This window comes from Argentina silus (genome assembly GCF_951799395.1).
Source record: "Argentina silus genome assembly, chromosome: 10".
In the NCBI taxonomy this organism is placed as follows: Eukaryota; Metazoa; Chordata; class Actinopteri; order Argentiniformes; family Argentinidae; genus Argentina; species Argentina silus.
The window spans coordinates 6,665,065-6,684,825 of NC_139664.1; the positions used below are offsets into that span (position 1 = coordinate 6,665,065).

The 19,761-nt window shown below is 44.2% G+C and overlaps 3 protein-coding genes across 4 annotated transcripts in view; all 3 read right to left on the reverse strand.

Annotated features, from left to right (window-relative positions):
* Positions 1 to 1,331: 1,331 nt before the first annotated feature.
* On the reverse strand, positions 1,332 to 5,187 carry tomm40 (translocase of outer mitochondrial membrane 40 homolog (yeast)). Its single transcript, XM_083678338.1, has 10 exons — positions 5,146 to 5,187; positions 4,503 to 4,720; positions 4,257 to 4,324; positions 4,040 to 4,132; positions 3,730 to 3,831; positions 3,454 to 3,559; positions 3,099 to 3,221; positions 2,765 to 2,841; positions 2,040 to 2,142; positions 1,332 to 1,842 (listed from the first exon to the last, which is right to left on the reverse strand). The coding sequence occupies exons 2-10, from the start codon at positions 4,717 to 4,719 to the stop codon at positions 1,703 to 1,705; spliced, it is 1,029 nt and encodes a 342-aa protein (XP_083534464.1). The 5' UTR covers position 4,720; positions 5,146 to 5,187; the 3' UTR covers positions 1,332 to 1,702.
* A 383-nt stretch (positions 5,188 to 5,570) lies between these two features.
* On the reverse strand, positions 5,571 to 16,376 carry ddx61 (DEAD (Asp-Glu-Ala-Asp) box helicase 61). 2 transcript variants are annotated; one of them, XM_083678944.1, is made up of 13 exons: positions 16,243 to 16,376; positions 14,100 to 15,181; positions 13,906 to 13,969; positions 13,495 to 13,599; positions 13,105 to 13,234; positions 12,442 to 12,588; positions 11,668 to 11,762; positions 11,402 to 11,524; positions 10,021 to 10,149; positions 9,406 to 9,586; positions 9,209 to 9,310; positions 8,426 to 8,637; positions 5,571 to 7,702 (listed from the first exon to the last, which is right to left on the reverse strand). In XM_083678944.1, exons 2-12 carry the CDS (start codon positions 14,273 to 14,275, stop codon positions 8,429 to 8,431), a joined length of 1,461 nt encoding a protein of 486 aa, XP_083535070.1. In that variant the 5' UTR covers positions 14,276 to 15,181; positions 16,243 to 16,376; the 3' UTR covers positions 5,571 to 7,702; positions 8,426 to 8,428. The 2 variants fall into 2 exon arrangements, with proteins under 2 accessions (XP_083535070.1, XP_083535071.1); XM_083678945.1 differs by having other exon boundaries at positions 16,316 to 16,374.
* Positions 16,377 to 16,533: 157 nt separating this feature from the next.
* Positions 16,534 to 19,761, reverse strand: part of bcl3 (BCL3 transcription coactivator) — a 17,661-nt gene continuing 14,433 nt past the window's right edge. Inside the window, exons 5-9 of the mRNA XM_083679712.1 lie at positions 19,346 to 19,434; positions 19,160 to 19,237; positions 18,513 to 18,680; positions 17,877 to 17,994; positions 16,534 to 17,736 (exon numbers count right to left, since the gene is read on the reverse strand). Of these exons, the coding sequence (XP_083535838.1) occupies positions 17,246 to 17,736; positions 17,877 to 17,994; positions 18,513 to 18,680; positions 19,160 to 19,237; positions 19,346 to 19,434 (944 nt within the window). The 3' untranslated portion in view covers positions 16,534 to 17,245. The remainder of the gene's footprint in view (positions 17,737 to 17,876; positions 17,995 to 18,512; positions 18,681 to 19,159; positions 19,238 to 19,345; positions 19,435 to 19,761) is intronic.

Below are 19,761 nucleotides of genomic sequence, written 5' to 3' on the forward strand. Positions count from 1 at the left end.
TACTGTAAATTAAATAAAAAAAGTTTCACATGATAAGATTTCAGCCTCAACCTAAAATCTGATTTAAGTGCTTGCCTACCGGTCAGTAATATCTGCAAGCAATGGTCAGTTCCCAAACTCTGTTTTAACGTATTTTGCAATTTCTGTCAGCGGTAAGAAGTGAAATGACCAGTGCTGGAGCGCTGTCTCACTGTTTCGCCTGTGCTCAGGTGGGTGGAGTAGTGAGGTGGAAATATAACAACAATAATTATTCTAAGCTGTTGAATAAACACTGCAGTTTGTTGTCGTGCATGAGATGGGTTTTGGAGAGTTGAAAACTTACAGAATTTAAAGTTAAAATGGTTAACACCGGCGGGCATTAATGCTGTTTAGAGTTTCCGACCTCAAATCACTTGAATGCTCCGAACTCGGAGGTCCGAGATCACAGGTGGGAATTCCGGGTTTCTGAGATGGTCATAAATGCAACATTAAGACTCTTTAGATCACACCTGAGCTCCTCCTCCAGACCTCTCCACCTCCTAGCACTTCCCAACACACCCATTTGTAATTAACCTAAAATGTAACAATTGTTTTCTTTCCTTTCTCTAGCACTGTGTGCTTGTGGCACTTATTCTCATAGTAAGTCTTACTTGCAAAGATTCCGATGTACAGTTGTTTCGTTTACTTTAGACAAATTTACTCATTATAAATCTGGATTAGAGCATTTGCTTTTGCTCAACTACTTCAAATGTAATGTGATGTAGATTATATACATTTGTATTGCAAAAAAGTCTAAATGATCCAAAGATTATGTTCTGGGAGAGTAGATCACAGTATCCACTATCAACATTTAGTTTTTGTTGTAGATATTGTCCATTTCAAACAGTTAAATGACTACAAATGATTGTATTGTGTCATATTTATGTCATTTATTGCTGTAGAGCGACGTTTACGGTAAGGTGATACACTGGAGGTTAGTGATCCTTTGACATCATGCCTTTAAGTTTTTGTATCCATAAATGTCATTACAATGATATTATCTCTGTAATGATGTAAAAACTGTCCTAAATACATTAGTAAATGTCCATTTGTGATTCTTGACTGATCTGTTTCGAAAAAATAATGTATGTCTTGTCATTTTATTTATGTGACACAGCACATTTTTGTTAAGAAAATGTATGCCGTTACATAGCAATTTATTTGAGTATTGCTGCCATGGTAACAGTCAAATTACCATGTTCCTTGTCTTAGAGCTCCCTCTTGTGTACTTCTTCTGACCAGAAGGTTGACCCAAATAGTAACTTATTTATTATTCAGTCTGTTCTTTGTAAAAAATAACAAACAGAAAAAGATACAAAAGTAACCATGTTTATTTATGATTCATCATATATTTTCACCACCATCATATATTAATAGTCTAACCACTTGTCTGATAGACATCAAGTACGTTCACATGCATCACGTGATGCTCTCTGTCTGTTTTTACATCTCTCTAGTCTTTGGGTATCCGATACCATACAGGAAATGGACTTTGTGCTACAGTATGTAGGCTTGGCTTGGCCAATCCTGGCTTCTTGGTGGCCCTTTCTCTCTGCCCCAGAAATCACAGTATAGGAGAGTCTCTGAATCTGGTTGTAAAGGTCAGTCTATGTCCCAGTGTGTCTTTGTGCCGGCCGGTCCAAGCAGGACCCCAGTGAGGAGGCTCAATGTGGTCTGAGGCCCTCTAGCCAATGGTGACGCTGAATCCACACTGGAACTTGTTCTTGCGTTGGTTGAGGAAGGCCCCCAGGGCCAGGGAGAGGGGCAGAGGGACCAGCTTCTTCTCCAGGGTTGCCCCCACCACCCAGTTACTGTCTAACGAGCCTGGAGGACAGGGTGGGAGAGTTAGAGGGCGGGAGGGAATGAGGAAGAGAGTCGATTCATAATGGTGATCTATATGTCCTCTAGTTGAACAGTGATGCCCAGTATGATTTGTTCATGATGAATGGTTCTGTGTGTGTGTGTGTGTGTGTGTGTGTGTGCGTGCGTGTACTGCCAGTCTGTAAAGTAATACACTTTACCTTTAAAGAGCAGGTTGGCTTTAGGCAGGTCCACCTGGTAGCCAAACGATGCACTGGTCTCCTGCATCCGTGTGTTGGCCTCAAACTCCACCCCTACCTGCAACTGAGAGGGGAAAGGAGAGGCACAGGTTACACAGGTTGTATGTACATGACTGTTAGATAAGCAGTGGAACTTGACATGAGCATGGTACTAACTAGGTCAGTGCCAAAAAAAAAAGAAATCGCAATATTATTTTCACAATACTCGCTCACCCTAAGTGAGAGGTGCGCACGTTGCCAGACAGTCCTCCGCGAGTCACAGAGAGGTTAAGGCACAGACAAATTTCCTAAATTTGCAGTCGTTCCCCTTTAAGCACTTCAGTAGGCTAACACCTCTGTCAGAACTAGGGTGGTCCTTCAGACGTAGGACTGTTGAGGCAGGATATTCCACCAAATACCAGTCCCAGAGTAGCGGGCTGGGACAGCACCAAGACAGTCAGGATGGATCCTTGGTCCATGGGCAGAGTAGAGAAGGTAGCGTAGCCTACGGGATAGATATGATCGGGCTAATTCTACCGCTGACTTGTTTGTCCGTTTGCTGTGAATGCTTAATCGGAGCCGGCGATCTAGTCTCTGACACCATCGACAGGCATTTGGCCATATTCCCCCTGTGGGTGCTTTTGTTGGGAAAGATATTAGTGAGCTAGCAACTACTGAGGCTCAAGGTGTGCTAGCAGGCAAGGTACCTGATCATTAGCTCTATGGTAGTATGTTGCATGGGCACCAGCTCCTCCCAGAGTCAACGTGGCAACATAGTTACTGCCTGTAGGGCAACAAGAGGGAGAGAATTAGCTACACTCCGATTACAAACACAATAGCACAGTGTGCATGGAATCTCATGGGTAAAACATTTTGGCAATCAAATAAATTGAGTTAAAAAACCTTCTCTTTCACCTTGTGCTATAACAGCAACATTCTCACCTACATTGATAGGGCACACTGGACGTAAAGCAGTGCTAGGACAGACAGTCTTAATAAAGGGTTAGGTTGAGGCTGTGATTACTCATCAGTGGGTCTCACCTGTGTACCTGCCCATAAGGGAGGTGACGGCCCCCTGCTCCCCAGGCCTCTTGTGGTAGACTAGCTCACCGCCCAGGGCCAGGGCAGGAGTAATGGCCTGGAGGTAGTGAACCACCACGATACCTGAGGGACAACACCACCACCACCATCATCATCATCATCATCACCACCGTGCCTCTGTTTTGCTGATGACTTATATACTCCTATATTGTTAGTAGGAATGTTGTGAATATGTTCAATGAATTGCGTGTTGATGCTCTAAGTAATGTAACTTACAACGGGCCAGCGGAGCACGGGTCACAGAGTGCCTTGTTGGCTCTAGTGAGAGTGTATGTCACAGAGAAGGTGATCTTACCAGATCCGACAACGACATCTGGGTTGCCAAGGGTTACGGCTGAGGTGAAGTCATCACCGCGGTATTCCATGTCACACTGCCAGTTCACAAACTTGTGCTGCTGGGTCTATGACACACAAACAACGTATATACTGTAATCAGAATTGCGTTGCATTAAAAATAACATGGGAGCCTGAGTTTTCAAAGCCATTATATTGTCGATAATAAACCACGAGGCAACATGTGATATGTGAAATCCTTGATATTGTCCCCAGTCTCTTATCTACAGTCACCTACCTGGATGGCTATCTTGGAGCGCACTGCACTGGTGAGCTGGTGGATAACCTGTGCGTTCAGACTGCCAGTGTTGTCCAGGTCTCCGACCATGACTGGGAAAGACTGGGAGGGTACAACACGTATAACATGACATTAGTCACCAACAGCACACTGGTGTTTGTGGGTCTGAGGGAAGCAGATGGGTGTATGTAATACAGAGATTGTCTTCCAATTAGCCTTATCCGTTTCTTTCAGATCAGCATCAAAGGGTTATTATGAGCTAGGGACAGGAAGCTATAGGTTGTGTTTGGGTCACGGCAGTGATAATCACCTCAGCAGGGCCAGTCTGCTTGCTGCCCACGTAGGTGGATCCAAACCGGTACCCAGAATCCCCCAGGGTGCTCAGAGTGACCGTATGGCTAACCTGCAGTACAGAGACAACAAACATATTATACAGGTACAATGACATTAATGACACTCATGTTGGGAGCCATGTAAAGTGTTGTAGGACAATTGCCACCTTTGATTGGCCTGCAGCCAGAACTGACCTGGAAGTGGTTACTCAGGCCCTTGTTGACCAATAGTCGCACTCCTTCCATCTGCATGGGGAACACCTCTGAAACAAAGTAAACAAATGTAGCAAATTGTGCTTTTAAGTATGTAAAGCAGTTTAAACACCACAATCAAAAGTGCTGAGCAGAAGAAATGAGAGACTAGAATGAATGTCAGCAGTGCTTCTGAATGGCTCCCTTGACTATTCAGTCAGTACACAGCATGACTCGTCAGACCCGTACCTTTACATTTACGGTGGCACTCCTCATAGGTGCCAGGGTTGGAGAGAGGACTCTCGTCCTCTCCTGCAGGCTGGTTGGGGGTGGAGGACGGAGGGACGGGAGAGACTGGGGGCATGATGAACCCTGGAGGGACCGACATCAAACCAGGGCCCCCCTGGCCAGCACCGTCCGTGGTAGGAGGCGGATTTGGGGCACTGGCAGCCAACACATTGCCCATACTGCACCAGGACGTGAGAGACGAAATACTTGAGTGAATGTGTAAGGATCTAAACATTTCATTAAGCCTAAAGATACAGTTCAGTTAGCTAGCTTATGCAAAAAGTACAGTATGTACGCTAGTAGTTATACATATAGTTATCTACAGACTAAACTAGGTCAAGAGTATCGTGGCCAGAGATCATCTCATTCACCCTGCTTGGTATAGAAAGTAATTGGGTAGCGGCTAGCTAAGTCACATTGGGGATAGCTACTAACTAGCTTTAGCTACTAGCTACATTAGCTTGCAGAACTTGTGCACTGTGCTGTCTATGCAAGCAATATACGAATGACACATCGTCATCATTAGCTATAGATAAACGACAAGTTGCTATTTTAAAATAATGGATTTCATGTATCTATCCTTGAAATTGCATGCATTACTCACGTTGACTGTCCGTGTCCGGAGGTAATTCTACACTGGCAAAGTTCAAAGACAACCTCCAGTGCTGACGTTCTGACCCGCCCCTTCTTAAATACTAAGCCGTGGATTGGCTACTGTACATACTAACTTCTTTACGATTAGTCAAGACATCCAACTAGGACATCCCCCAAATGGCTTTTTGAATCGGTTCATTCAATCCCCTGTTGAATGACATTCCAAGGGTAACCTTGTCTTTTGACACTTTTAAACCAAATGTTTGGAGGTATGCGTCCTAAACTTCTCAACCACTCTCTCTCTCCTTAGTACAGCCATAATAAAAAAAACAGTTGAAGTCACTAAGTAATTGTAGCTAGCTAACAGAATGACTTTGTCCCAATTGTAACATTTCACATGCATTAATTCACATAAAAAAACACTGGAATGGAGAATCAGCTGGACATTATTTTATTCCTTGGAGGCGCTGGCATTGACACAATTTGCAGAAGAAAAAAAACTTGGCATATCCATCCTCCAATCAAACCTGACATATCACCTCTGCTTACACAAGACTAATGTAATGGGAATATTACTTTACCAAGACTTCAGTTGGGACATAATAAAATGGTCAGCAATGGTTCACACAGCAACAGCAGTTACCATTCACAAGTTGTCAACCTCACTCAATAACAACATGTAGAGGTTTACTGATGTCTCCATGCCCAAGCCCTGGAGTCCCCCTGGTGATGCTGTTCACTGTTCCATATAATTTAACACAAACATCTCACAGCGATCAAATCAAAGTCCCATTTCGCTGTTCCAAGTAATGCCTCAATAGAGGATAATTGATCATGGAATCAGTTTTAACCAAACACAAGCATCAACAGTGGTACTCCAGAAGTAGAGTTGGAGAAACAAACAGTTCTCTTAAATTTTAGGAGGTCATACTAGGGTTTAGCTGCATTACAATAGTCCCTTTTCTGCTGGTGGTGGACACCATGCTAAGGCCAGCCATCTTCTGAATCCCTGACATGTTGAGACAAATCTATTTATGTTTGGCGCTATGGACGAAGACTGCGAAAAATGACTTGCCAGTGACCCCTGCGTACTTGGCAACGCCTTATGATTTAGCGTAGAATACTGTGCTTTGGCCAAGGAGATAACTGCTACAACCTACCCTCGTTAAAAAAAATCTCCCATGACATCGTCACATGATATAACACAGCTATAGGAAAGAGGAAAAACAGCAACTCTTTCATAGCACAATTGTTTTCAGAAAAGAGGATTATGCGATGCCGAGATTCCCCACCTACAGATCTCCATTAACGAAACAAACTATTTCTTGTGTTACAGAGATACAGGTTCTCCCTGTGTGACGTCTCCTGCTTCCTGGTGGCTGTCTGGAAGCGCATACTGTAAATACTGGGATGGGGGGGGGGGCTTCTATACAAACTGAGTCAGATTCTTGGAAGACACAACAAAACTAAGACTGGATTGAGGCGAGGGCGAAATAACTAATTCACAGAAGCTCTTTTAGAAACAGAGCTTCTGACCTAGTTCCTTGTGCCCCGTACTAGAGACAGACGGACCTTCTCAGATCTACAGTATGAGCCAGGAGTGGAGGTTTGATTAAGGCACTTGAGTGAGTGAACGAGAGGAAGTGTGTCAGAGCAACAGCAAAGTCAGAATGACAGAAAGATGGCTGGTTTCAGCATGGTGCCCAATGGGGTTTGGGGTCTGCACATCAAAGTGAAATGCATGCTCTGTTGATAAAGGCCATTTTCTACATGTCAGGCTAAAACTCCTTGTCATGAGAATCTGTTACCTAGAGAGTTATGGAACTATCTGGTGCTATAGCGGACTACAGAGGCCATAAAATACAAACAAATAAACATTCCGTAAACTGATCAACACCCATCATTGGATCTGTGTGCTTCAATGACAAAATGAACTACACGTGGAAGTGTCGCTAACGTATGACCCGTACAGTCACCTTTAGGTAATCACATTTACATGGACACTTGAAACATGACTATTAAAAAGTAGTTCTATATCTTCAACATTGGTCTAGGCCCTCCATATAGCACCATGATAGCTTTCTGACAGCCGTCAAAGCAGAGGGTCATTTTGGTTTCTGGAGTTAATCCATATTCTCTTTTAAACATGTTCAGCTTTGGTTTCAATAAGTTTCCTCGCATGCCACCTGCTCAGAGATAAATCTACAGAAGGTGAACCTGACAGGTGGGGTGGGCCTTTTTCAACAGAGCACAAATGGTACCATGTAATGATCCATTGCAGTGACACACTGGCAGTATGGCACAATGCCAGATAGAGGTTGATTGACAGTTGGCGGTTTGGGTGCGAGACATGTTGCCTAAGCAACACACCGCTGTAAACTATGCCAAATCCAAGCAAACCGACCACTGCTGTAAACTAAAAACAGAAATAAAAACTAAAATAAAAACTGCAAGTTGCATTCCGATGACACTTATTTGGAGGACAAAAGAATATTAAATCTGAAAGTAGTCCATGTCTTTGTGCAGCAGAGGATGGGTGTGTTGAATGCCAGATGCCTCTTGTTCTCCTGGAAAAGAAACGGGCTCAAGTTAGGAACAAATGTAATCAAATATGTGTATTAAATATTAGCAAACAGAGTATATATGAAACTGAATGTGTAGCAAAAACACAACATACTATAGCTACAGAATGATAGCCATCATTCATATCCACCAGTTACAGTCAATAACTTGCCGGCAACAGTGTTCTCACAGTAATGATCATTGGCTCAGTGTCTGTTTGGCAGTCAGTGTCTTAGCTGGTGTCGATTGCTATTCTGTTGCATGAGAGACACTTACCGGTACCTTGAAGTCCTGCAAAACCTAATCTACCGAATGAAGGTGGATGCCTCCTATCAGCACAACAGCAGGCCGGTCTGGAATGTATTTATTAATAATAATAATAATAATAAATGCAATTTAGCTGACGCTTTTATCCAAAGCGACTTACATTGCAGTGAGTGCATATATGTTTCAGTATATATGGTCCCAGTGGGAATCAAACCCACAACCTAGGCGTTGTTAGCACCATGCTCTACCATACTGAGCCAGAGGACCATCTTCTCCTTGCCTTTTGAACTCCGCTGTCTGGACTGTGTGTGTAATTAGAGTTTCACTGGGTTAGTCTGTAGGAGAGTCTGCTAGAGTCTCTATACAGTGTCCCCATAGTCTAAAAATACATTGCTTCATGAACACTGGTCTGAGAGAACTGGACTCAAAGAAACAAAAATAATGAAAGAAAAGGACCACACCGTTTACGCTGCACTGTGTTCCCCGTGCCTGCCTCCTATCTCTTCATCCTCGTCTGGGTCAGCAGAGTGGAACTCCGCCACGTACAGGCTCTTGTCAATGCTGCCGGGGATGGGCTTGATATCGGTCACCAGCTGGTCCTCGATGGACTTCAGGTTGAAGCGGTCCTCCGAGGTGATCAGGTTGATGGCCAGACCCAGATGACCAAACCGCCCTGGAAAGAAGGAAGAGAGATTGTGTCATTACAGAAAATGAGGTTGACAAACACCATCTTCCATCTATTCAATCAACCTTCACTCAACATGGGAGATCCCATTGATATAATGGAGCCAAAGAGCTTGAGTAGAACGTCTGATTTGCATTTTACATGGCATTTAGCAGACGCCTTTATCCAAAGCGACATACAACAACACATTTGTTTACGTAAGTGAATCATCTATCCAACAGTCATCATAAGACAAAGTAATCAATGCTCACCAGGGGCCATTGGCAGTCGTAATGCCAGTAGGCAATTTTTTTCAAATTAATTTTTTTAAGTATATTTTATTAGCAGGAGAGAACTTGTACAGGGGGGTGGCAGGGGAGAAGAGGTCTCAGGGTTAGGGTTAGTATAGGGGGGGTAGTGAGGGACTGTTAAGATGTAGCTTGAAGAGATGGGTTTTCAATCAACGGCGGAAGATCGGAAGTGACTTAGTGATGACTGGAAGTGACAGTGACGATGACTGCATAAACACATGAAATAAGTCATTGTGCCACTAGAGGGACACAGAAGGCACCTCACGCACCTGATCTTCCGATGCGGTGAAGGTACGTCTCTGCGTTTTTGGGGAAGTCAAAGTTGATGACCACGTTCACCGCTTGGATGTCAATTCCCCTGGTGAACAGATCTGAGTAGGAAAGAAAGAACAATCAATCAATTTGTCAATCAACTATAAATTCATCGATCAACCGATACACTCATGACTTAAAAAAGCTCCCTCACCTGTGCAGACCAGGTTCCTGCACAGTCCGTTTCTGAAATCGTGGAACACGCGGTTCCTGTACTCCTGCATCATCTTGGCGTGGATGTAGAAGCAGGAGTAGCCCAACTGGGTGATCTTCTTGGCCAGGAGCTCCACTCTCTGGGTAGAGTTACAGAAGATGATGGACTGGTTGATCTGGAGCTGTTGGAGAACAAACAGAAGGGCTTTGAGACAAAATACTCATCGTTAATTGATGAAGTCAAAATTGGCGAATTTGTCTGATTCTGAATGAGGTTAACCCTCGCTTCAGACTGGATTTACCTGACCAAGTACCTAACTCAGGTCATTGGGGCAACCCAAAAACACATTAACCCAGCAGTTCTCAAACTTTGTGGTCAGGGCTCCTTAATGAGCCAAATCATTGCATACCCCCTGATATTTTCCACAGACCCCCTGGCCACCTCTCATGGACTTCCAGGGGTCTGCAGACTCCACTTTCAGTATCTCTGCATTAGCCCATCAAACTAAAGCCGTGGCATCAGCCCTGAGAGCCAACCGAAGTCTGCAGGTCTAAGGTAAACCTATTCATCACACGTGTAGACCAGTCTAAGCCCAACTAGCCATGCTACACTCACCCTGGAGAAGAGGGTGTTGAGACAATGGACTTTTTGCCTCTCTGTGACGTAGGCGTAGTACTGGGTGATGCCCTTCAGAGTCAGCTCGTCCATCAGGTTGATCTCATAGGGCTTCTGAAGGTGCTTTGCCTGGAGGGAGAGGGGAAGCAGAGGGGGGTTGGAAACAGACGAGTCAGTGACAAGACCAATTAGTCGGTAATCGTTTCAAAGCATCAGAATATTTGTTCAAAGGGCCTCTTTTATGGAGGCCTTCTTCAGCAGTACCATGTAATGATCCATTGCTGGCACTCCAATGGTTTAAGAGGTAATTTATCTACAACAGAGCGGATTATTGTTGAATGTGGCATGATGAACATGACTGAAAACCTAATGGTTTTTGAAATGTTTGATGCTATAATGTGGCACTCTTGTCATTGTTGGGAAATGTGAATCAGGACAAATAGCGAAAATGCAGAGGTGTTCACCCTCCATCTTGCATTACGTTGCTCTCTCGATATCTCTTTGATATAGGCTACTAACAACTGTATGTGTCGCTTTCATGATCTTGTTTTACAAAAAAAGCACATGATTCAGAATACAAAGAGTGCCAAAAAGATGCTCTTATTGCTGATTCTGTGCTTTATTAAGACTAGGCAATAGTGTGGGTACAAATCCATACCTCAATAATGACCTGAAATGATCTCCATTGATAAACAGATCTGATTTACGTGCCCAGTTATTTGTCCTAGGCTATGCCAAATGGGAATTTCACATGTTCAGTGCACTGCACATTGTCTGTTCACTTAACTATATTTCATTCAGAACATGCACTGCGAAAATATACTGCTAGAATAACTCCTGCACTTTGTTGCCAACCCCTGTTATTTCCAATAAGAGATTATTCCAGCCCGCCTAAAGACTAACTTTAGCTATAGTGGTACATTCCCCTCTCCTCACAAATGTCAACAAAACTGCTATGCTCCATTCTGTAGCTGTGTGTGACACAGAAATTAATGGATAGCTAGCCATCTTAACTGGTGAAAACTTATTTGTAAATAATATCAATGCGTGACTCCTTATTCCGAATAACTCTTGTTCAGTCAACATCCTTTCAGTTTGCAGCTTTGCTAATTGACCCCAGTCCAGATAACTAACGTATGGCTGTAATATGTCACATCTCTGTCGCATAGCTCAAATGAAACGTAGCAAAAACAGCATGCGGTCAACTCCCAATCTTTTTAAAGACTTCTGAAAACAAGAGACCCCGCGTTTGGTTGATGTACCAGCAATGCTGCCACCTCTGAATTCTGAGCTTCTCTGTGTTCTACACATGCAACCTTCATCATTACCCCTATTCTCTCCATCGCCCTGGTCATTGAGGCCCCATGGCTTATCCTCTCACCATGAACTTCTGCACACTGCATGGGAAGGTGGCTGAGTAGAGCAGGATCTGCCTGCCCTTGGCTAGGAAGCTGATGATATCCTCAATCAGGACCACAAAGTCCTGGGACAGCAGCTTGTCCGCCTGGGGAGAGTGGGAAATGTTTAATCCAAGAGCAGGTGGCAAAAAGAGATTCTGCATTAGTAGAAGTAGTACTTTACCACTAATAAGCAACTTCAATGGCCCCATGGTAATGAGAAGGATGGTATAGCAATGACAACCCTCACCTCATCCATCACCATCATCTGGACTCTATCCACTTTGGCCACGCCCTTCTTTATCAGGTCCAGGATCCTGCCTGGTGTGGCTATCACCAGATGTACTGAGAGAGGGTGGTGGGGGGGGGCAAACAGTAAGTACATAAAGCCATATCGTAAGGAGTTGTGCACTGCTGTTGCATAACACAGAGACAACACTACTGATCAGCCGCCACAATGGGTTGTTCAGTCAAAGAGAGAGAAACAAAGTTCAATAGCAGTTACTAAAGCAACGCTGCTTGAGTGGACCTAGCCACAGACCTGAGGCAAAGCAATAGGTATCCATATTTCAGTCAGGACACTTACGTCAGTTTAGTCATATTTAATGAAAATGGAAATGCATTTGGACTTGGCGTAATAGCACGGCTCCGCTCTGTATAGCTCTCTGCATGAAGTTTAACATGAAATACAAAATAGCATATGGCAGGGAGCCCATGACGTATCAAACTGCCCCGTAGGTAGGTCAGAGGGAACAGGCAGGTGGAGGCTGTCCGTTACCTGAGGGTACACGGTGCCGTTCGACTTAGTGTCCTGTCTGAACTAACGCAAGCTTAATTTATGTTACTGCAAGGTGGAACATTGCCACTTACACATACAAAAAAAAACTCACTCTAAAACTGGGGTATGAGAATCCCACTAAATTTGTCAGAGTACCACTGCCCACCATCCTGGAAAGTCTGCACTACAAATGCAGATATCCCATACAGATGATCATTTGTGACAGCAATACAAATCCATTTGTACCTGTCTCATCCAGACGCATGATGTCGTCCCTCAAGTTGGTACCGCCCGTGGTGGCCATGACCTTGACCCCTCCCAGGTGCTTGGCAACCTGGATGCTGATCTGGCTCACCTGCAAAGCCAACTCTCTCGTCGGCACCATCACGATGGCTAAGGGGGGGGGGAAACGGCAACCACATTAAAGCTCTGATGGAAATCAATGATCTACACTGTTGAAATGAATCTGAAAGTGCTGGAGAGCTCCATTTCACTTATAGCTGATGAGCTCAGGCACAGGCCTAAGTAAATTAACATAATTCAATTTCATCCAACTTGCTAAACAGAATGTGGACCATCAGCATGCTGTTCCCTTGTGCCACAGACCCATTTCAGCACAGAGTGTGTGTGGGTGTATGAATCTGCGCCAGTTGGTCTGGCCATATGTTAGAGATTCTTTGTCCTACCATGCATATTGGCTGTGCACATCTTCACACAGTGTGTGTTTGCAATTACAGGGGTGTTTTCACAGAAACTCACAACAAAGTGACCAAATATAATATAAACAGTCATCACCAAAAACAGGAAAAATGAAAAAGGGTTAATCAAAAAAATAGGTTTATCCTTTCTTGGACATACATTACATGGCACGGTGGCTAAAGGCATTGGGTGTCAGCTGCTGAGACTCACCTTGAATGTAGTCCTTCTTCAGGTCTATCCTCTCCAGGAGAGGGATGAGGTAGGCTCCACTCTTCCCTGTGCCGTTCTTGGCCCGGGCCAGAATGTCCCGGCCTGACAGAGCAATGGGGATGCTCTCCTCCTGAGGACAGAGGGGTGGAGGGTCAGACCATGAGTTTAACACGTGAGTTAACACAAATAGACACACCATACAACAATATACACAGGCAAAACTGACAAGCGCATGATCAAAGATTTTAAAAAACATGGCAACAGCCATAACGCACACTTCAATGCTTATAAACAGGAGAGGCCACAACAGCAGGGCTCAACAGTAGGCTGTCGAGGTAAGTCACAGTCCGGGTGCAACACACCTATCTGCAGGGCAGCAGAGAGCAGTACCTGGATAGGAGAGGGCTTCTCCCAGCCCATCTCAAAGATCCCCATCAGCAGCTCACGCTTCAGACAGTAGTCCTCAAACTCATTCCCCTTGGTCGACGTCACATCCTGGGAGAAAAGGGTAAATGGTTGAGGGCAGTGTTCTTAGGCCATCAAGGATTGAATCCTCACATCATTGTCTCAAATGACATTTCTACTGTCAATAACTCAAACCACAGGGTTTCCCATTATATTACATCAGACAATTGCCATAAACTTTCAGTCTTAGTAAACATTCTAAAACTTTTGTCATTCAAGAACTCCAATTCATTATTATGCCAAGAGTTTGCATTACAGTAATGCATTTGAATGCAAGTACAGGTAGCTGCCTCATGCCTTCAACAACGCAAATACGAATTAGGCACTGTAACTTACTGAGGTTCTGACTCTGCAGTCTTTCGGAGGGAGCTGCAGGCATTTCTTCCAGTCATCCCCAAACCTGGTCATAGGGTTAAAGATTAAAATTAAAAGACAACCCTATATTCACAGACAGTAACATACACAGACATAGCATGTACCATTTAAGCTGGAGGGGAAATGGTACAATTTCAACAGGAGAATGATCTCACCTGATGCCCCCACTGCCCTGGGGAATGCTACCTCCTTTCTGTGGGGCACCAGGTTGCAGGGCAGCTGCCAGGGGTCCTGACTGAAGGCCAGCTGGCTTGGGCTGTCCTCTGAGCTGCCCGTTTGGCTTGTTCAGTCCCATGAGGGACGCTGGGTTCTCTGTTCTTGCTGTAGCCATGGCTGTGGGAGCTCTTGCTTGACAGTTTTCCAATTCCTTGGAGTCACTCACAGTGTAAAGCTTAACTCTTGTTTTTGTTCACTATATTTCCTTAATCGTGTCTATCCTCTCTTGGTACCAATGCCCTCGTGTAAAATAGTTCTAAAAATGGAATAACTAAAAACTTAAGTCTCTAGCTTTTCTAATTTAAAGAATGTATGTATACACAATTGTACGTACAGACCTCTTGAAAAGAAGAGGCTGGCGTATGAAACGGTCTATTTACAGGACAACTCTCCCAAAATAGGGAGAAATAAGCATTTATATGAATAAATAGATCATATATCCGCTCAAAATATAAACTTGCGTGAATTAGGCTTTTTTTCAGAATTCTACTTGTGTTCAATCTTCTAAAGTAGCCCAAATTATCCTGGAGTAGTCTTATTTTTGCTGAAATAACGTTGCAGCTTTTTTTCTATTTTCTTGTATTTCTTTTAGCTGTGTTCAAAGATCTGGTAAGCTTTTTCCTGGACTTAAGTGTTCGTAGGGTTCTTAGCTTTTTTCCTGGACTGAAGTGTTCGTAGGGTTCTTCGCTTTGGGAGTCCAAGTGCTCTTAGTCTTTTACATTCAAAAAGGCCTGTGGCAAATAATGGTCCTCTGAACAGATTCACATGGACTATTCCTATGATTCTTATGTGCTGTGAGTCCTTCAACGTGTGTTATGACGCTCAAAATTGTCTCTTGGCCCAAAAAAAGACAGGAAAATAGCGCCAATGCTCTTCTGCTGTCCGCTTGAACAGTCCAGCTTTCAATGTGTGAGTTTTGTATTGTCCTCAGCTCCTCGGTCTTCTGTTTCTGTGGTACATGAGGAGCTGGCAGCTTGAAAACTCCTGTATGAAATTCACCTTCAACTTAAATCCGGGACACCTGAAAGCACCACAGCATCATTAGCATAGGAAACCCGTTCTAAACCCTACAAAAACAAAACATAGGCGACCATGAATCAATGGCTCGACAACTTGTTTGATTGAGGCTGTCTACGATAGCTTCCATATGGAATCCGTGTTGGCCACCGGTTGCTGATTGCCCCACCGAAATCAAACTCGATCGATTTGATTTGTATTTGAATCGTAAACAAACAGTGAATAGATAGCTAACACCAGAACGTATTTCAGTAAATGGTCTGTCGAGTGTAAAGCAGGACAACTTTTCGCAAAACCGTTCAAACCAACACGAACACACATTGCAAGCTACCTGTATGTTAGCCTTAGCCAACTAAACGGGTTCAACAGGATGGTTGAAATTAATTTCCCATGACTATTTTCAGTCCATCACAGCCATAACATTACAGAATTGATTAACGTACGACAGTAATTTGAAATGTTGGTAGTCGGCTAACACAACTTAAAAGCTACGTTAGCTAGCCAACGTAGCTAAAACAAGGGCCCGAATAATCCCTGAAACTAAAACGTTCTATTGCTAATAGTGTGCCAAAATTAGAATCAGATGTGGGAATGCGACTTTCAGAAATTCTAAATACTAAGGTCTCCGGTGTTACGCAAGCGAATACTGAATGCGAAATGTTAATTTGCATGGGTTTAATTTACAGTATTCAATGGAACTGGAACTTTCCATTATTCATTCAGCATTTAGACTGAACTTAAGCCAACTGGCATGAGGATGTTTGGTGAGCACAGGACCAGCTAGCTGGCCAAATAAGTAACGTTGAGACCTATTTGCACGGAGGTTGCTTACTGGCGGACACTTGAGAAAATGTGTATTTAGCTGGTTCAGTTTCAGTTAGCTGACCGGCTACGATACCGAGATACGAGTTGCTACTTAGTTAGCGAACGTTAACTTCAAATGACGAGCTGAACCTGAATTTCAGATTTATTTTAGCTACGATAGCTAGCAGCTAGCAAGCTACTGGTGTTTGCTTAGCTAGAATGACTGTTTGAGCCCCTTTCAGCCAAGTTAAAAATTGTTACCTTTACAGTCATCGAAAGTCTTCGCTAGTTTACTTATCAGTTAGCTATTGAAAGCAAATCTTCAAATTCTTACAATATTTAGTTTTTCGTGAAATCCACCGACTTGTCATTCTTTTGTCTCTTCGTCTTCTTTCAGAAAACTGACAATTCAACATGGCCGCGCGCTCGCTTTTAGGCTGGTTGTCTCTTTCGCTCTTTCCTACTGGCTCTTCAGTTGGCTGCGCAAGCACATACATATCCAATCACAGACTCCCATTCAAATTTGATTAACGGTGGGAAAGGAGATGTATAGAATTTCTTCTAGAAAAAATATTTATTCTTAAACTGCATCAGTAATAAACATCTACATACATTATATTCATCAAAGTAAAGTACTTTACTATTAAAAACAAATAAGCCAAAAACGTGAAAATAACTTGCCATGGTAACAATCAAACACCAAAAGAGTCTCCATGAAATTCAGAACACACACACCATAGATTTATTATTTCACACACACACACACACACACACACACACACACACACACACACACACACACACACACACACACACACACACACACACACACACACACCTGGCTCACACTGCATGACTGGACCTTTACAATACACACACACACACACACACACACACACACACACACACACACACACACACACAATAAGGAGATCAAGTCTATATAAAACAAGTACAGGTTTGTGAGACATGTGAGCAACCTTCAGCAAACCAGTTTGTAGACCTCCGGCATAATGTCAGGCCCTCCCGGTCCTACCCTGAATCCTTGATACATTCATATCAGCACTAGATCTGTGTAGTAGTGGTGCTGGAGGCAATATCTCTACTATGCACATTTGGCAGTAGTAAACAAACAATTGTGCCTTCTTACTTCATACTCTGTTCTTCTTCTCTGAGTTAGCTCACCAGCCATCAACTCAAACTGGCAAAGCAGCCCGACTCATAAGGATTACTGATAAGACATCCATTGTGGAACATCTCTCTGTCAACTCTCACCTTTGCCCCCGCTGCTAACACTCATGGTGGAGACATCTGATTGGTTGCTGCAGCGGCTAGAGGGCCGTGATTCGCCAAAGGTCATTTGAGAGGTGGGAATGATACTGGCTGGCTGAGATAAGTTTGTAGGCAGTAGGATGACAGGGGATTCTGGATAGAGAAGTCTCTGAGCACCAGGGGAGTAAAAGCCTGACATCCGAGTATCAGCCATGGGGGAGTGGTGCATCACTTGAGGGTAGAAAGGAAGCGAGACAGCCCCTCTCTGGATGAGTCTAATGTCAGCTGCTGTCATGTTGCTGGAGCCCATCATTGGCAGCGGCTCTCTCTCCTGGGTCTCTATTGGGGACTGGTGGCCCGACATACTATCCGTTGATTGGTTGTGAGGCGAGGGAGTAGGAGGAGCCCTGGGGGAATGGTGGTGAGGGGGCAGTGGTGTGGTTGACGGTGAGCGCCCAAGGCTGTGGTTAGAAGATGGGGACCCTGCAGGGGGAACAGAGGTGTGATGAGTTCACTCCAATAAACATTGTGTGCGTGTTTCATGTGTGTCTGCTTGCGTGTGTGTGTGTGTGTGTGTGTGTGTGTGTGTGTGTGTCTGCTTGCGTGTGTGTGTGTGTTCTCACCGTTCACTCTGGTCTGTGAGTAGGGTATGCCCCTGTGGGGTGAGGCTGGCTCACACTGCTGCTCCTGAGATTTGGGGTTCTGGTTTCGGGGGCCCTTCCCCCGCAGTACATCTGTCACCTGGGGGAAATAAAAATAAGAATGACAGACACAAAGAGAACGTGAGAAGACACACACAACCATTGAGAGCCACTACACCATAAAATCTGTCTGTGAGAAGTCCTTGTTACCTAGGGCTACTGCTGATTGATGTCAATAGTTATTTGAAACTGCAGTACATCTCCAAAGCAATCGACTCATGCAAGTTACAATGCGTTATTACATGAGTAATATGACTGGTGTGATTTGTATTTGCATTGATTGACTGATTCAAGTGTGTCACTGTTTTGTTACTACTGTGTGTACAATATCTGTGAAAATCAGAAATCTGAAGATGAGAATGATGTAATGTAAAGTAGAGCCACTAGGGGGAAGGATACACAAGGATTTGCTCATCTATGGGTTGTTGTTGAGTTATCTCAATGAACTTGCACAAAAACATTTCTCTTTCTGTTTCTCTCTCTTTCACCCTCCCTCCCCCTCAATTTCAAACTGTAAGACCTACACTGCCCCCTTCTCCCTCCCTCTCTCTTTCTCACCCTTTTGTTCTTGGCCACCATGACGGGGGTGTCGTTGTGATAGTTCTTGAGGCTGCTGTCAGCTCCACTCTTCAACAGGAACCTGGCTGTGTCCACCTGCCCCCTGCCACAGGCACTGTGGAGGGCTGTGTTCCCACTGTAGGACTGGCCGTTCACATCACAGCCATTCTGAGAGGGGGGAGGGAGAGACAGAGATAGGGTGGGGGTGGAATAGAGAAGGGGAAGACAGAAAGTGATAGAGAGATTGATGAGAAGATAGAGAGGGTGGAGAAAAAGAAAAAATTAAGGTGCTGAAGCTTTAAGTTAAGATTTTAATTGTCTGAAGTCTGAGGTCTATCACACAAGTACATTACAAATACAAAACATACATTTGTGTGACAAAGATTGTATAAAACAACAGACATCTGTTTGCTTTATCTTTTTATTTTTAATCACCATCTAGCTTTAAAGCAGAAAGGAAAGAGAAACTCAAAGGAACAGAGGTGGAGCCAAAGATCAGTGAGAATAGATGAGGTGACTTCAGCAGAACAGCTGAATAGGTTATTCAGTAAATAGCTGAGTCACAGACATACACAACAACACACACACACACACACACACACACACACACACACACACACACACACACACACACACACAGCCCTTACCTCAATGAGGAAGTGGACCATTTCTGTATTATTGTTCTCTACAGCATGTATGAGAGGACTCTGGCCACTCTTGATGTCCTGTTATGGAGAGCGAACCAAGACAGAGGTGGGTTTACACACCGCCATTGCAACAGCATTAGTGAGAAAGGTAGAGGGTTAGTCAGGAGAGAGTGATGACTGACTGACCATAGCGTTGATGTCCGCCCCAGCGTCTATTAGCAGTCTGGCTAGCTCTTGATGTCCGCCCTGCACAGCCAGGTGGAGAGGGGTCAGACCTGGGGAGATGGGGAGGACAGGGACAGGTTAGAGAGTTGAACAGAACTTGGAAGCATAGCCAGCCAGCCAGCCAGCCAGCCAGCCAGCCAGCCAGACACACACACACACACACACACACACACACACACACACACACACACACACACACACACACACACACACACACACACACACACTTTACTTTTTAATTTACAATTTACTTTTACAAACATGCGTACACAAACCATCACACACAAGCACCCACACCTCTACACACACACCCTAGAGGACAGAGTCAGCGGCAGTGTATATTTCTGGGGGTTTTCTGTAGTGGGGGGAGAGGGTAA

What these genes read in the sequence shown, in the direction of transcription:
- tomm40 (XM_083678338.1), bottom strand. Translation starts at nt 4,719, where the DNA reads ATGGGCAATGTGTTGGCTGCCAGTGCCCCAAATCCGCCTCCTACCACG. An exon ending in ACCATAGAGCTAATGATCAG is followed by an intron (nt 2,143 to 2,764) that starts GTACCTTGCCTG and finishes TTCCCCTCTCAG; the next exon opens with TTGCAGGTAGGGGTGGAGTT. An exon ending in AGCCAACCTGCTCTTTAAAG is followed by an intron (nt 1,843 to 2,039) that starts GTAAAGTGTATT and finishes CCTGTCCTCCAG; the next exon opens with GCTCGTTAGACAGTAACTGG.
- ddx61 (XM_083678944.1), bottom strand. Translation starts at nt 14,275, where the DNA reads ATGGCTACAGCAAGAACAGAGAACCCAGCGTCCCTCATGGGACTGAAC. An exon ending in ACTGCAGAGTCAGAACCTCA is followed by an intron (nt 13,600 to 13,905) that starts GTAAGTTACAGT and finishes CTTTTCTCCCAG; the next exon opens with GATGTGACGTCGACCAAGGG. An exon ending in GCAGTGTGCAGAAGTTCATG is followed by an intron (nt 10,150 to 11,401) that starts GTGAGAGGATAA and finishes CTCTCCCTCCAG; the next exon opens with GCAAAGCACCTTCAGAAGCC.